The sequence below is a fragment of the Silurus aristotelis genome, assembly GCF_946808225.1.
Source record: "Silurus aristotelis genome assembly, chromosome: 11".
Taxonomy (NCBI): domain Eukaryota; kingdom Metazoa; phylum Chordata; class Actinopteri; order Siluriformes; family Siluridae; genus Silurus; species Silurus aristotelis.
In genome coordinates this window covers 4,990,150-5,007,904 of record NC_139584.1, presented here as the reverse complement: position 1 = coordinate 5,007,904, position 17,755 = coordinate 4,990,150, and the positions used below count along the sequence as shown (strand labels likewise).

Sequence of the window (17,755 nt, the reverse complement as noted above, 5' to 3'; positions counted from 1 at the left end):
TGTGCTGTGTGATTCTTTTCTGATCAGAACAGGCACCACGGGCATCGTAGATCACATGGGAAACCTCACCAGGAATTAAGTTTGTTTTGGGCATGATAAAAATCTAACAATACATTAAAGGTATTTTGGATTATTATAAAAATGTAAAGTGTGCCAATTGTAGTCCAGACACGGTTAAAAAAACTACACCTCCCATAAACACGTTAACTGATACTGTTTTTTTTTTTGTATTTACTTTTCGTTATTCATGATTTGCTTAGATTAAAAACTACATATCTACTTGGATATGTGTTTTGTTTATTATATAATAATATAAAGGCAAGCTAGTTAGCTAAGGGAGTGGTGCAGCCGGAAATACCCGGATGCGAAGCTTGTGTATGATTGGCTCAGATGCCTATTTATTGCTAATCGACTACATAACTATTTGAAAAATATATATATAATTTTTTTCTTTTAGGTAAGTGTGACACGTTTATTATTTTTTTAAAGTGGCGTACAGTGTGTTTAATGTTTTGTGTTTACAAAGTGAACTCGAACAAAGCCTTGGCTTTCTAAATGTAATTGCAAATGAACTTCCGGTTGCAGCGATGACGTGACCCCGCACGTCGGAGATCCGTGCTCCATCGCGGCGTTTCCCAGTGAAACACCGGAGCGCCGCCGCAGGATCCGGGATTACAAAGAAGTAAACAAATAAGACAAGAAATCGTATTTTTGAGGGTCCGACGCCGGAGACACGGTGCTGCACCATGGAGGAGCAAAAGGTGAGGAAAAGGAGAGGCGATGAGATGAAATTAAATCTGCTCGTGATTTGTTTTGGAGATAACAAAGAAAGCGAGAGGAGTTGATGCATGAGGCTCATCTGCTTTCTTCTCACTGCAGCCGGCCATCAGGACAGGACAGGACAGGACAGGAGAGAGTAAAGTCCTTATCAAGGGCAAAAAAAAATCACCTGATATACAAATGCCACCTACAACAAACGTGTTTCCTTTTTTTTCCTCCATAATCTTCCTAATTAGGAATTCTGCAGCAGGTGCAGGTGCAGATCAGATGCAGTGGGTTGGAAAAAAAAAAAAAAACCCAACCCACATTAGATCTTATTGACTTGTAAATCTGTATTAAATCAGTATTTTTATTTAACATGCATCAGGATCTCCTCAGGCCTCTGCTTTGCTTCTAGATGAATGTAATGGTAAAGACATTACAGCAGTCCAGTGTGTATGGGGTGATCAGGGCGTGGAGAAGCATCATCACCCCTGGCTAGGAAGCTTGGAAGAACATTTCCACCCTTAGAGAAACTCCTCTGTGTGCATGTTCTTCTGCATACATTTCTACTGTGTATAATCTGTTTTATTCTATCTAAATCTACTATATATTTAGTCTCTTTTTTTTTGGTTATTTTGCTTTCTAGACATTTTGCTAATGAATTTAATTATAATATGTTAAATATATATAATATTTAATTTGTAATAGATATTATTTATTATATATATAAATATTTAAAGTAACTCAACGTTAAGGCTTTGGGTTACAATTAAGGAGGTTGGGGGGTTCAAGCCCCAGCACTGGTAAGATGCCATTGTTGGGCCCTCTAGCAAGGCCCTTAATCCTCCTTCCTCCAGGAATGCTTTATCATGACCTTTAAATCCAGCTAATGCCCTGGATATGTGAAGGAAGAATTCCACTGTGCGCTAATGTTTATGTGATAAGTAAAATGCATAATCTGTCATCATATTAAAATCAACTATTGATCATTCAATTATAATTTAATGATTTTTAGAGCAGATATCTAAGGTTTTACAGGTTTTATAGTGTTTAGGAGAATTATATTGATTGAAGTCAAGGTTTTACCGTGGGAATTAATAGCTTTCGGAGTAGAACCTTTTCCTTTTCTAAAAAGAGTTACAATAAAGAAGCATTATCTGAATCAAAAGTACTCTTACAGGTAACCGGGTTTGATATTTTTTTTTTTTTTTTTTTTTTCTCTTTCTTTTCTCACTTTATGGAATGTCCAAATGTTCCACGTTTCCAGATGTGAAGGTGTTTTCTGCAGGATGTTCTCCTGGATTATTAATGACTGCTGATTCACGCCACAGAAACAAACCATTTCTAAATCCAGTTGCAGTTTTAGTTAAAATGCTTAAAATTTCTAAAAGGATGCTTAAAAGGTTTTTATTTTTTTCTCTAAAATAAAAACAAAAAAACCAGGTTGGTGTTCATGGATGGTGGGTGTATAATGTTCCCCTCTCTTTCAAGGAAATTTTTTTTTTAAGATATGAGTTTACTGTCATTTGTATAGGATGTATTTCTTGAATACTCCAAGTAGCCTATGGCATAAATTAAGGACATAAGGGAAACAGAAAAAGTTACATAAATGACAAAGGTACAAAGCTATAATAGTGCAAATGCACTAAACATTTTATTATTATTTTTTTTTTGTGGAACTGAGCGCAACAGCAATGTTCTGAAAAGAAGCCCATGCTGAATTGTATTAAGCAGAGTGATGGGAAGCTGGTGCTGATCTCTTCATCCATAAGACTCCACAGTCAAACATGTCCAGTGACCCACAAAAATAGGCATATAGGCAGATAATTTCCTGCATCCTGTGAAATGTGGTTAAGGCTTTGGGATACTGATTGTAAGGTCAGGGGTTCAAGTCTAAGCACTGTTGGGATCTTTAAAATGAGCGTAATGAAAGAATTTCACTCTGCTGTAATGTACATGTGACTAATAATGAAAAAAAAACATCTGCTGTTGAGAAAATAATTAAATGTTAAACCCAGAAATGGTACAAAAAAAAAAAAAAACCAGACAAAACTTGCCATGTCAGAGATCCTTGTGGTTTTAAACAGAAAAAAAAACTCCACTTCACACACTCCAGCAGTGTGTAAAATATGAATCGTAAACAAATAAATCTGAATCTTTTTTGTTTTATTTTCGGAGATCACTATAATAGGTCACACATTTCCCAGAGTCATTTTGTGTGTGTGTGTGTGTGTGTGTGTGTGTGTGTGTGTGTGTGTGTGTGTGTGTGTGTGTGTGTGTGTGTGTGTGTGTGTGTGTGTGTGTGTGTGTGTGTGTGTGTGTGTGTGTGTGTGTAGGAGTCTCTTAGAAAGATGGTCAACACACTGGCTCTGAAAAATGAGGAGATCCAGAACTTCCTCTGTTGCCTGAAGCAAAATTTGCAGAACCTGGAGGTATGTCACACAGAGAGGGGGGGCACACAGACATGTTTTTGTTTACTTTAAGTTTGAGAAAAATGTAATATACATTAGATACACAATTTATAAACGTGAGCATTAATAAAGCCAATTTACATACAACAAGCCACGTTTACATATTCAGAGATTAGGGGGAAAAGGAATTGATGTTAGATGATAAAAACTAAAGCGACTGGAAATGTGGAAAAATTATTTTATAATTAGTGCTGGGAAATTTGATATTATATAATCAGGATTGAATTTGTATTAGCTTTCTGATATGTCATGGATTTTGTTTAATAACTACATTTTTTTATATATAAATCAGTTGTTTTTTTAGATATGAAAATAATTTCAACCTTTTCAGAGGCAGTTAATTTAAATAGATCATTTTTTTCTGGTTAAATGATTCTTATTAAATATATTGTTGTTATTGAATCTCAGAGAATCACAATATAATGTTTTTGCTAAAATTCTCACCTGTAACCAACACACGTTTAATTATTTCTTTTGCATAAAATAATAGGACCCAAGTGATAAAATGTGTGATGGTTTGCTGATTTTCTTCATATTCGAGTCATGACTGTAAATGCCAATCAGACATAAGTTGCCATGTCCTATTTAGGTTTTCCACATTCGCAAAACTAATAATGTCAAGTGGTTTGATGCAAAATATTTAACGCACAACTTCCTTTTACCACTTTGAAGTTATGATACTATTCTGCTGTTGATTTTTTTTCCTGTAACAGCACGACACCGAGTGTTTTATGTTCGTACTTAAATTGCGTACAGTGTAATACCCCATTGATCTGATCAATAAGGTGCAGCAAGCTGAGAACTTGGTAGTAAAGTCATTGGCTTGATGAATCCCTGGCTTAAGCCAAAGATGTTCTTACTGTGTGTGTGTGTGTGTGTGTGTGTGTGTGTGTGTGTGTGTGTGTGTGTGTGTGTGTGTGTGTGTGTGTGTGTGTGTGTGTGTGTGTGTGTGTGTGTGTGTGTGTGTGTGTGTGTGTGTGTGTAGGCAAACTCCACCCGTGTCCAGGAGGATCTGGACTTGGAGTTTAACTCTCTGCATGCTGTTCTGGACGAGCTGAAGGAGGGAATGGTGACTCAAATCAAACAGGAACGAGCCAGTCGCACCTATGAGATACAGGTGAGGGCTGATTTCTGCAGCACTAATGAAGCTTAAAAAATGGTTACGAATATTTAATAATACATTTTTCTGTGTGTTGGTTCCACAAAAACATCACTAGACAATAGATAAAAGTATCAGAGACCTCAATAAATGCCTCCTTTTACTGTCATCTTTTTATTTTAATTTTACTCTATGACAGACAGACACACAGGCCATGCCTCCTCCTTCTCGTTTACTGTGAGACTGTTGCACCTTAATCACGTCCTTTAAAGGAATACAAATATCTTGTGTTTCTCATTAACTAAAACTGTACGTGCGTGTGAAAGAAAGCGAGAGAGAGCGTGCAAATTGAGTAGCTTCTGATTAGATGCTTGAAAGCAGACCCGATAACAGTGTATCTAATGCATTTAACATGAAATTTAGTGTTTCGTATGCACTCGTGGAAAAGGACACACCTGGAGGACTTGAATTGATTCTGAAGGATTTGTCTCTATAATATTGCACCCAAAGATTAAACTTTTTTTGGTGTGTGTGTGTGTGTGTGTGTGTGTGTGAGAGAGATTTTGAATTTATTATAAATATTTAATAATTATAACCATTTTGCCAATCGATCATATGGAATTAATTTGCATTCCAATGTTACATGTAAATGAATTGAACATTCCGAAGCATTCCGAAACATCCCTTAACCCGCAACCGCTTAGTTTTATAAATGAGATGAATATAAGTCGCTCTGAATTAGAGCCTCTGCCAAATGCCATAAACGTAAAAATGGAAACATAAACCCTAATTAGCATTTTATACAATAAATGTCGATAGGGTGCAACCGGAGAATTGGGGCACCAAGCGGAATCCAGCTATTTTGTAGCCACCGTATTTGTAGCCATCTTTTGTATGGAAACTAAATTTACAGTGATCTCAGAAACAAGGCGAAATTGTTCACATTATTTGTTTCCTAATCATGTAAGAGATACTGAGATTTTGAAGCAGGAGAAAAGAATTCGGATACCACCAGAGTGTGCTGCTGATCTAGAAACATCTAGTAATCGCAACAAAATGTTGGTAACATTGTCTGTTGTAGCAGGATGGTTTTCTGAGGACATGCAGGTTTAAATGTAATTTGCTCTTTGTTGGAATGAAAATTAAACTTGCATTTAATAATATACAATGAACATCTAGCAAAGCTATAAAGATACTGAAAAGCAGTGCAGTATAAAACATTTGTTTAAATGCTAATTCTTTTTTTTATAATCTTTTTTTATATACAAATGATGAAAAAAGATCTTTTCACACAATCTTTTGCTTTGGATGTGCTTCATATAAGATACTTGCAGTTACATATTTCTGCAACGGAGGTCAAAATCTCACAAATTGACAACTCTGTGGTAAACAGTTCACATTGTGCTGTAAGGAGTGTCTTTTTCTGCACCCGGTTTCCTCAGAATCAGCTGAGCGCCTGTACAAAAGCCCTGGAGAGTTCAGAGGAGCTGCAGGATGTGGCTAATCAGATGCTCTGCTCCTCCGAGACGGATGGCTTTGGTCAGGTACACGCCCACCAAGAACACGGCTAATTTGAGTGATGTGTAGGAGTACTAAAAAAAAAAAAAATTTTTTTTAATAAATGTCTGCAGGGTCTGTTTGTGTTACGTTAATTGTTGTTTTTTTTGCGTTCAGTAAACAAAAAAATTTTTTACATTTTATTTTGTTCTTCAAAATACAATTCTTAAGTTCCTATTTTGATTTCAAATAAGGAAAATTTTCCCTCCCACCATCTCTTCATAAACGGAGTTTAGCCTGGAATTTAGCTACATAGCGCATATTACTGATTCGATCACCCACAATCCACGTTAATAAAAATCTTATTAAGATTTAATCAGATTTAATATTTTTGTGAGTATTTTTTTCGTTTGTTTTTTCACTTTGAGACCCCAAATAAACTTGTCTTCTTACCCAGTTTCTTGTAAGGGTTTAAACAGAATATATGTTTATTTCAATTTCATAAAGAAATCTTTATAAAATGTTTTATAGCAAATCCATGTGAGAAATTTGCATGAATGTTTGTCAATAAGAATTTTAATATCACATTTTTTGCATGCTCAGCTGCAGTAACACGGCTTTGCCTCAATTAGGACATCATTATTGTAACAAAGTGCCACTTGTTGTCGTCCCTGCTTGTCTCTCCGGCTCTCTGAGCTATATCATGACTGATATATTGTTTAATTCTTTCTCACTCCCTGTCTCTTCATCTCTCTATCGTTCTCTCTTGCTCTTTCCTTCTCTTCTTTCAGGCGGCTAAAGACATAAAGGATAGGTACAGTACAGCTGGAATCTTTATAGAGGTTTATTTACTGCGCTTATCGTTTTCCCTTTTAGTCTCCTAAAGCGGAACAGTCATGGTTTTATGACGACGCTACTGGATTCCTATTGGATCAAAAGGGGTCGATAAATTTTCTCAAACATCATCTGTGACAGTAGCACAGGTTCATATGAATGTGGTTGTTGTAATACGTTATCGTATGGATACAGTGTTAATTCGGTGTCGCGGAATAAAACACTTCTGAACGCGCTGTTCCGCAACTGTTACAGCTGCTTTTCCTGCCACAGCATTACAGATGCGTTTGATTCCTTCATTGTCCCATTTGATTTTGGTGGACGTTTGCTCATAAGAGAAATTTACCAGCATGACTTTCGCTTTAAGAACAAAAAAACAAACAAAAAACAGTGTTGGTAATAAAAAGGGAAAATGTAAAATTGTACACTAGAATATAGGTAAAAAATACTCCTCACACACCATCATCATCATCATCATCACTAGCAAGTGCTTTTTTTTTTTTCTTTTTTTTTTGTCTCATTTCCCTACATCACCACTTTCTCTCTTTTCATTTACTTTCTCTCATCTTCGATTTTTTTTCTGTAGTACTTTTTTTTTTTTTATGAGTGTTAATGCACAGTATATGAGAGGAATACAGTGCACTCTACTAGACTTTTTTTTCGCTTTTTAAATGTAAGCAGAAAGGAAAATTGTCTCAAGTCAAGTCAAGAGGCTTTTATTGTCATTTCTACTATACACAGTGGTACACAGTACACAGTAAAAACGAGACAACGTTTCTCCAGAACCCTGGTGCTACACTAAACAACAACAAACAAAACAACATAGAGCTACAACACAAGTTACATAAAGTGCATCGAGTGCAACCTGGTGCAGACAGTGCAGACAGACAGTGCAGACAGACAGTGCAGACAGACAGTGCAGACAGACAGTGCAGACAGACAGTGCAGACAGACAGTGCAGACAGACAGTGCAGACAGACAGTGCAGACAGACAGTGCAGACAGACAGTGCTCACAGACGACACAAGACAAGACACAAAACCCTATACAGCGCCGACCAGTAAACCTAATGTATACTTGATTATACAGTACTGTACAAGAAGACTGTAAAAACTATACAAACTAAAAACTATATCCCAGAAGTGAGTATAAACAGTACAATGTAGTGCAAAAAAATACAGCAGCAGTCGAAGGTGCAAAAAACAGCATGTAAACAGTATAATACAATGATAATGATAAATGTGCAAAAAACAGCAGTTGAGAGTGTGGTACAGTTGAGAATAATAAATAATAGATAAATGAATTGTGGTGGAATGAATTGAGATAAGTGATGAGTGTGTGTTAAGTCCAGGAAAAATTTTACAGTTCGTTACACACATTTGAGTGTGTGTGTGTGTTGTTAATAACACATCCTATGTTACTCTAGTGGTACTCACAAATAGGATTAGAACATCAGACATAAATATGAAAAACAAAAGTAGTGAGATGTGAGATGTCTCCCTGATCCTTGGGGGTTACGTTTGTTCTCTCACCACAGCTCCTTATTTAACACTATTTCTTTCACTCGAACGTAGTGAGGAACAGCATGTTTTTCTGACATTTAGTGGAGTAAAATGCACATTACAATGTAGTGAAGAAAAAGTTTCCCAAAATACTCTTATACGCTACAGATATTTCAAATAAATTATTTTATAATTTTTTTTACCTCATGAAATACATGCTTTATACAATTATGGAAAAAATATTTACATCTTATTCCTCCCATATACTTTGTGTAGTGGATCATCAGGATTTCTGTTCCGCATGGTCATTTCATTGTGCATGCTTACGGATCGAGTTCTTAAAACTCATCTATTATTCTGTGTTAACTGTGTGTGTGTGTGTGTGTGTGTGTGTGTGTGTGTGTGTGTGTGTGTGTGTGTGTGTGTGTGTGTGTGTGTGTGTGTGTGTGTGTGTGTGTGTGTGTGTGTGTGTGTGTGTGTGTGTGTGTTGCAGTGTTACTATGGCCCCAGCGTTTCGCCTCTCTTTGAAAGCTAAAGTGAGTGACAGTATGAGTCACCTTATGGTGGACTTTACTCATGAGCGTGAGATTCTCCAAGCCATCAAATTCCTCCCAGGTCAGTTTAAAAAACACACATAGTTAGAAGCCTGCTGTCCATCACACACATTTTCTAACAGTAAACATTCTAGGAATAAATCTTTAGACTGCCCTACGCTTAAATGGTATTGCGGTGGTGTGATTAGTGTTAACTTCTGGAAGGAGTTCTCTTCACCACTTTGTGCAGCTGAGGATGGTTCCACAATAACAGCCTAAAGATCCATCAAGTTACTGAGCAACTTAAGAACTCTGAGATTGGATTTGGGCACAAATAAACAGTCTGCTACAATGACTCTGGACCACAGCTTGCTTGAATAGTTCTGCATCTAAGCAGCCACCACTAAAAAGTGCAACTCAGCGTTGATAAAATTATAATGAATGGGCATTCTGTGCCACCCAGATGAGTATGGGTTCCCATTAGAGTCTGGTTCCTTTTTCTTCCTCATACCATAAATGTTTTTTAGGAATATCTGTTTATTGTTCTGGACTGCTGAAGCATCCAGAACAAAGGATGTGGTATGTAAAAGATGCATCTGTGAAACATGACCTGTGAATTTCCCTGCCTTGGGCTTATGAACAAAACAGTCACAAGAAGGTGGGACAGTAGCTGGATTAAAAATGATACAAATACTAGAGCTGCTTTATTTATAAGAAGCATCGCATTAGATTTAACTTTTTCTGTTTTCTTTTTATTTATTATCTAAACAAATAGCACTCTCATCCTCTGACATACGCAATGCAGGTTTAGGGTTGGGCAAAAAAAAAAAATCTAGGATTTTTTTTGTCATAGTCAGCACCTCTGTTCAGAAAACAAAGGTGTCTGGATGGCAGAGGCAGCCTTTTGCGTATGAATTTGCATATTCATGCATATTCATAACTTTGTGTTTCATTCTGTTTAAGTATTAAACACTCTCCTGTTCTTTCTTAACCCATAGTTCCTGCTACTCCGGAGATTCAGGAGTCTGAATGTCAGGTGTGTGATAACTCCATCACGGTGATCTGGACTTTACCAGAACTGGACTCTAAAATCGACCACTACATCCTCGAGTACCGGCGAACGAACCACGAGGGACCTCCACGCGCTCGGGAGGAGCATCCGTGGATGGTGATGGAGGGGATTAAAGAGACGGAGTACACGCTCACAGGTAGAACCGGGGATTAAACGGATGTTACTAAATCACATTCATGTGGCCTCTCTGTCATAGTGAAGGAGGCATGGCCTCTGTTGCTGTCAGTTTGGATGCATGGCCTTTGAGCCATAGTCGTAGTGAGGGGTGCATGACCTCTGTACCTCAGTTGTACTTAAGCAGCCATGGCCTCTGTGCCTCAAACTCAGTGAGGGAGGTGTAACCTTTTGTGGCTCAGGTGTAGGAAAAGAGGCATGGACTTTGTGCCTCAGTTGTAGGGAAGGACAAGTGGCCTCTGTGCCTTAGTCTCAGTAATGGAGGCGTGGCCTCTGTGCCTTAGTCTCTGTAATGGAGGCGTGGCCTCTTTCAGTCCCAGTGAAGGAGGCGTGGCCTCTGTTTCAGTCCCAGTGAAGGAGGCGTGGCGTCTGTTTCAGTCCCAGTAAAGGAGGTGTGGCCTCTGTTTCAGTCTCAGTAAAGGAGGCCTGGCCTCTGTGTCAGTCTCAGTAAAGGAGGCGTGGCCTTTGTGCCTCAGCCGTAGAGAAAGGGGCGTGGCTTCTCTGCCTTAGTCTCAATAACGAGTTTTTGTTTTGTTTGTTTGCTTTTTGTACCTGATCTGAGTATAATGTTGGCATTTGTGTTTGTTTTTGCCCAGGTCTTCGTTTCGACACACGTTATATGACGTTTCGGGTAAAAGCATGTAATAAAGCTGTAGCAGGGGAGTTCTCCGAGCTGGTTACTTTAGAGACACATGGTGAGACACGTGCACTTACACATTTAGAAGTTAATGAGGCATACAGTTATTGACTGTGCTTTGCAAACACACTTTTACACAAGAAACCTTATAGTATTCAAAGAAAACAGCAGAGTAATAAAGATGGTCCTGAAAAAAAACAGAAAGCACATAGAAGCAAAACATATGACAAAATTACATAATTATAATGACAATTAAGAAAACTATTTGAAATATAAACAAAAATGTTTGTTAATAAATAATAAAATGTTAATGCTGGTAACGTGACATGGCCACATTCTTAGCCAAATCTCAAGCAAAACATACTTAATATATAAAAATTAATGTTTATTTTTCTTTAATTTTTGTTCATTACCAATGTTAAAAAAAAAAAAAAAAAAACTTTATATTTAGGCAACAAATATTTCTGTATTTATTTTAGCATTTTTGTTTTTATGTCTTTCCTCTTTGCTCCAGCATTCGTGTTCAAGCTGGATGCGGGTTCGGCCCACCAGAACCTGAAGGTAGAGGATTTGAGTGTGGAGTGGGACAGCAGCGGGGGCAAAACGGTGATCCAGGACATCCGCAAGGAAAAGAACAGAACAAGCTCTCCTATGCACTCTCCAGCCAGGTCAAACCACCTTCTCCTGCTCCAATCAGAATCTTTAAATTTAATGTTGCTCTCAGGAGGTGTGGCCTACATGGCTGTCAGTTTCAATTATGTGGGCATGGCTACTCTGCCCATGTCTAAGTGAAGGAGGTGTGGCCTCTGTGCCTCATTCTCAGTTAGAAAGGCATGGCCTCTTTGTCCTAATCTCAGTGATGTGAGCCTGGGGTACCATTTCTTATTTACATTTTTTAATTGTTCAAGAGCCATTACATCAAACTGCCCTGAACAAAAAGCATTGTATATTTCACACTTCTCTGAAAAAAAATGTTTAATAAAAGAAGAGAAGGGGGGGGTTGGGTGGGAGAATGTGAAGGTGAGAAGCTAGAGAACATTTAGAGCAATTTCGAATAAGGTGAAGAAGAAACGGTTTGAGTAGACAGAGGAGGAGGAGGAATAGATTCAGTGGAGAAAGAATAAGCAGGAAGAGTACAAAAAGTAATGGAAGAGAAATAAGGATAAATCAATGATGAAGTGAAGAAGAAAAGAGGAAAAGGGTGGATAAGAATGGTATGAAAGACAAAAGTATGGAAAAAGAAGTAGTTGAGAAAAAGGGGGGGAAAGAAACAAATAAGAATGTAATAACATCTGATTATGTATTTATTCTATATTTATAGAATCTAAATAAATTGTAAATTCAGTTTTATTCGGTTTTAATTATAGTTTAATTCAAATCTAATAATGAATTGATTTCTAATTTTACGTCCTGGACAGTCGTTAGCATCGTTTCACTGCACCACGTACGTGTTCGGCTTTTCAAATGAAAATTTCCTGGTGTGTTCGTCTCCGTAGGACGGCCATGATGTCTCCAAAGAGAGCGCTTTCAGCGCGTGTGGGTCGAGACCGTTTCACGGCTGAGTCCTACACTGTTCTGGGTGAGTCTGAAGGAGACATAACATCTTCTAGAGAGAATAAATGCTTTTGGTGACGCTTTAAAAGTGAATATGATCGTGTTCCTCCGTTTGTGAAGGTGACACCATGATTGACTCAGGGCAGCACTACTGGGAGGTTCGGTTCGATAAAGAGAGCAAGACATTTGCGGCGGGCGTGGCACTGCGATCTCTCGGCCGATTTGATCAGTTGGGCAAGAGCAGCGCCTCGTGGTGCATCCATCTCAACAACTGGTTGCAGCAGAGCCTCAGCGCCAAGCACAACAACAAGGCCCGCACCCTGGACTGCCCCATCCCCGAGCGCATGGGCATCTACTGCAACTATGATGAGGGTGAGGGGGAAATGTCGGGTATTTTAAAAACAGGAGTGAAAGTTTTCCACAGTGTCATTGAATTTTGGATTAATTGATCTGATTGATTTTCTACAAGATCTTGAAAGGAGTTTCCATTGTCAGAGGTAGAACTGTTCTCTTCAGGAGTTTGTGATTATTCAGTAGCATTACAAGCTGCATTTTTTTTTAGTCTTATTAACTTGAAAGTAGAGGGAAAAATAAGAATGGATGTACTTGATTCTTAGACGAGCCACAATCTTATGTTGCTTTAAACTTTTAACAATCAGCGTTCCTTTAAACAGATTCATACCTTTTTTATTCTGCGTCAAAGGAAATTCCACTAACATTATTTCTTTCTTTTTCAGGCACAGTATCTTTTTACAATTCCAAAAACAAAACACTCATGCATACATTTAGGACCAAATTTCAGCAGCCGGTTATTCCAGCTTTTATGGTAAGTCACTGTCTTCTGGACAAAATGTGTGTTTGTGTTCGATTGACATGAAGCGTGACAGAAATAATAGCCAGATTATGATGTCATGAAACTTCATTCCATAAAGGGGGAGGGGGCGGTGGGGGGGTTCTTTTTATATGAATGTATTTGGAACAAAATGTATAATTGCTTGACAACTACTAATCTAAACCTTCACATTTGTAATAATACACGTTATAGTTGAGCAAATCATTACACATTCATAAGCATTATCATGGTCTCAGTTCCTGGAACTTTCAGTTCCTTTTCTAGAGCTTGTATTTATTTATTTATTTATTTATTTCCCCCCCCCCCCCACCCCCTCTTCTTTCTAGAAGGAAAGATCTTGGGGTAGCGCTTCTCTACTGTTCATCACTGTTTGCTTAAGTGGAAAAACTCTCTTTTGTGATACATTAACTTATTGGGAGAAAACTGGTAGTTCTATGTGAAATCAGACATTGAGCACCCCTATATAACCAAAATGCCATAATACTTGTGTGTTTGCTCCTCCTATCGAAGCGTCAAATCTTCTAATCAGGGTCACCCCTACTGCAATGCTTTTGTTTCCATGCAAATTAAAGCATCCAATCATCTGTTTAGGTCTTTTTATGTTCTAAATCACCAAACAAATCCTTAGTTCAATCCCATACCGTGTTTGGTTTCCTGAGTTCCGCACTCGCAACTTTAGTTCCCAGTGGTAAATGTTTGATATGTTGAAAAACCTGAAACAGTGGTAGACACTTCGAAGCAAAAATGAAGCTTTAAAACAAGCAGCAGAGATGGATGCTTCGTGTATGTACAGTGAGGAAAATAAGTATTTGAACACCCTGCTATTTTACAAGTTCTCCCACTTAGAAACCATGGAGGGGTCTGAAATTGTCATCGTAGGTGCATGTCCACTGTGAGAGACATAATCTAAAAAAAAAAAATCCAGAAATCACAATATATGACTTTTAAACTATTTATTTGTATGATACAGCTGCAAATAAGTATTTAAACACCTGTCTATCAGCTAGAATTCTGACCCTCAAAGACCTGTTAGTCTGCCTTTAAAATGTCCACCTCCACTACATTTATTATCCTAAATTAGATGCACCTGTTTGAGGTCGTTAGCTACATAAAGACACCTGTCCACCCCATACAATCAGTAAGAATCCAACTACTAACATGGCCAAGACCAAAGAGCTGTCCAAAGACACTAGTGACAAAATTGTACACCTCCACAAGGCTGGAAAGGGCTACGGGGAAATTAGCAAGCAGCTTGGTGAAAAAAGGTCCACTGTTAGAGCAATCATTAGAAAATGGAAGAAGCTAAACATGACTGTCAATCTTCCTCGGACTGGGGCTCCATGCAAGATCTCACCTCGTGGGGTCTCAATGATCCTAAGGAAGGTGAGAAATCAGCCCAGAACTACACAGGAGGAGCTGGTCAATGACCTGAAAAGAGCTGGGACCAACGTTTCCAAGGTTACTGTTGGTAATACACTAAGACGTCATGGTTTGAAATCATGCATGGCACGGAAGGTTCCCCTGCTTAAACCAGCACATGTCCAGGCACGTCTTAAGTTTGCCAATGACCATTTGGATGATCCAGAGGAGTCATGGGAGAAAGTCATGTGGTCAGATGAAACCAAAATAGAACTTTTGGGTCATAATTCCACTAAACATGTTTGAAGGAAGAAGAATGATGAGTACCATCCCAAGAACACCATCCCTACTGTGAAGCATGGGGGTGGTAGCATTATGCTTTGGGGGTGTTTTTCTGCACATGGGACAGGGCGACTGCACTGTATTAAGGAAAGGATGACCGGGGCCATGTATTGCGAGATTTTGGGGAACAACCTCCTTTCCTCAGTTAGAGCATTGAAGATGGGTCGGGGCTGGGTCTTCCAACATGACAATGACCCAAAGCACACAGCCAGGATAACCAAGGAGTGGCTCTGTAAGAAGCATATCAAGGTTCTGGCATGGCCTAGCCAGTCTCCAGACCTAAACCCAATAGAGAATCTTTGGAGGGAGCTCAAACTCCGTGTTTCTCAGTGACAGGCCAGAAACCTGACTGATCTAGAGAAGATCTGTGTGGAGGAGTGGGCCAAAATCCCTCCTGCAGTGTGTGCAAACCTGGTGAAAAACTACAGGAAACGTTTGACCTCTGTAATTGCAAACAAAGGCTCCTGTACCAAATATTAACATTGACTTTCTCAGGTGTTCAAATACTTATTTGCAGCTGTATCATACAAATAAATAGTTAAAAAATCATATATTGTGATTTCTGGATTTTTTTCTTTTAGATTTTGTCTCTCACAGTGGACATGCACCTACGATGACAATTTCAGACCCCTCCATGATTTCTAAGTGGGAGAACTTGCAAAATAGCAGGGTGTTCAAATACTTATTTTCCTCACTGTAGCTAGTACAGTTAGCATGCTTTACTAGACTAATTTGAGAAAGTACCATTTAGCTGAAAGTGTGTCTTTTATTGTAGCATGTGTGTAATTCATTTTAGAAGCCGTATATAGCTACTACTGCTTCTTATCGAGAGTTAGGAATAAAAAGTTGTACAGGCCACAAACACAGGCGACACAAGTGAAAGTAACACTTCACTTGTAGAAGCAAAGTACAGGAGAGTGACTTGTGCATTTCTAGTGAAAACGTGTTCAATTTCCAAAACATCTTCAAAATGTTCCTTAAATCTGTAGACACATACCTGTACTCCAGAGCCTTTCCTGTACATGTAGTGGGGTATAAAATTAGACATTTTAGGATGAGTTAAAGATTTTTCTAAATGTTATGTGCTTTGGAACTGTGCATAGGTGTGGAACGGGAGTTTCTCGGTTCAGACGGGTCTGCAGGTTCCCACCATAGTGCAGTGCGGCCAGAAAAGGAGCAGCAACGCCAGCAGCTCCAATGCCAGCCTTACCTAGACCTCCCCTCACCCTCCTCCACCCGTCTTCCTCCACCGCTTTGTAGGACTGTCGTCTGTCACTCTGGCTTTTAGTGGCAGCGGAAAGAAATACCCATGTTTTTACTCCGTTGTTTAGCAATGGAGAGGGAAAAAAAAGAAGCATTAGCTCTCTGTGCCTTTTAGCTTTCTCATTACGTCCATGAACATGTAAGGCTTCCACACAGCAATGTGACCGTAGTTCATTTTCAGGGTTTTGTCACGTCTTTTGTGTCACTCATTATGAAATCGAGGTGACATTTAGGCGGTTTAAAACTAACATTTTCCTACACATGCACAAAAACTGTTGAATATCAATAATCTTTGTGTATATGAGGAAATATTTAATACCGACATTCGTTTTATGCAGTATGTATTAACGAGCGTTTCTGTGTAAATGTGAGAGCATTTTGTCAGAAGTAAAACTAATGCGAGTGTTTGAGCAAATACCGGTGTAGCTTTTGTGGGAACGTCTGAGGTAAAAAAAAATGCAAATGTAGAAGCATTTTGAACGTGTGTGTGTGTGAAGAAAAATTGTGGATGCAATTGTTTTTGTGTGAATGTGTGAATGTTGTGGGCATTTCTGAGGTGAAATTGTGAACGGGACAGCGTTTTGTGAGCATGTGGGATGTTTAATCGTGAAATGCAAGTATTTTGTGGGTATGTCTGAGGTAAAATGTGTGAATACTAGTGTTTGTGTGAATAAGAGAGCAATCTTTGGGTACATGTTTGAAATAAATGCTCTCTTACACCATTTTATGTATGTTGTGAATGTGAGGTTTTTTTTATTTTGTGTGTGAATGTCTACTTTTTGGGTTTGTCTGAGCAAAAAATATGAATGCGAAACCATTTTGTGCACGTGTGATTGAAAATTTCGAACGGGAGAGTTTTTGTGCAAACGCAAGAACAGGTTATGGGTAGATGTTTTAAATATATGCTCTAGCATACACACACAATTTGGTGTGTGTGAAAGACAAAAAAAACCTGACCACCTAAATGCCACCTCAGAGCAACCAAAATATATATAAAAACGTTTTTTTTTTCTTTCTTTCAAATCAGTTCCTTTCATCTGTTTAGCCATTTAAACCATTTTAGTCTTCATGTGTTGCTTTGTTTAATGCATTTCTACACCGAATGTCTTTCGTGGGCATCTAATTCTGCTGAATGCTTTTCAAGTAATATCTGCGTTTTTATTCAGAAACAATTTAGCACACTAACTAACTTAAACTCTAGTATTAAAAAGCTTCTTATAGAATACATACAACATTGTTGAGCCAGCAGAAGTCCATCTGGAGGAGTGGAAAGACTTCACAAGATGAAAATTCTATGTGTGTGTGTGTGTGTGTGTGTGTGTGTGTGTGTGTGTGAGAGAGAGAGAGAGAGAGAGAGAGAGAGAGGTACACCACAGTGTATTGCTGCCTTTGTAATGGCAAAGTTTTTACGCTTATAACAAACAGGTCATACTTGTTTTTGTTGCACATAGATGTGCGGGGCAAAGGTAAAATTCCAGTTCCCTTCACAGTTATGTACAATCTTTTATCGTGGTTTTTTGGAGTACGTGCATGGTGACCATGTCACTAAACATTACACGGAAAATTACAAGAAGCAATGAGGTGTTTGTGCTAACACCCGATTGCAATTTGCAGTATATCTATGTATAAAAACTATTCATGCTTTTATGCTCAAACCGTAGTATAATAACACTGAAGTCCTTCATTTTATTCACATTGTAATCCTGTTCCAGATAATAAAACATTACGACTGAAATTTGTGGTTGCATTTTTACCTTTAAAGATCTCAGAAACCTAAGCTACAGCTTTATCGCCGATCTTTGGG

The 17,755-nt window shown here is 38.4% G+C and overlaps 1 protein-coding gene across 1 annotated transcript; it reads left to right on the top strand.

Moving 5' to 3' along the window:
• Positions 1-450: 450 nt before the first annotated feature.
• fsd1 (fibronectin type III and SPRY domain containing 1) lies at positions 451-17,686 on the top strand. The gene is made up of 13 exons (XM_083555003.1): positions 451-761; positions 3,099-3,194; positions 4,219-4,350; positions 5,775-5,876; positions 6,621-6,643; positions 8,658-8,779; positions 9,696-9,905; positions 10,540-10,638; positions 11,095-11,248; positions 12,077-12,159; positions 12,255-12,506; positions 12,872-12,960; positions 15,792-17,686. Exons 1-13 carry the CDS (start codon positions 747-749, stop codon positions 15,900-15,902), a joined length of 1,488 nt encoding a protein of 495 aa, XP_083411129.1. The 5' UTR covers positions 451-746; the 3' UTR covers positions 15,903-17,686.
• The last annotated feature ends 69 nt before the right edge of the window (positions 17,687-17,755 follow it).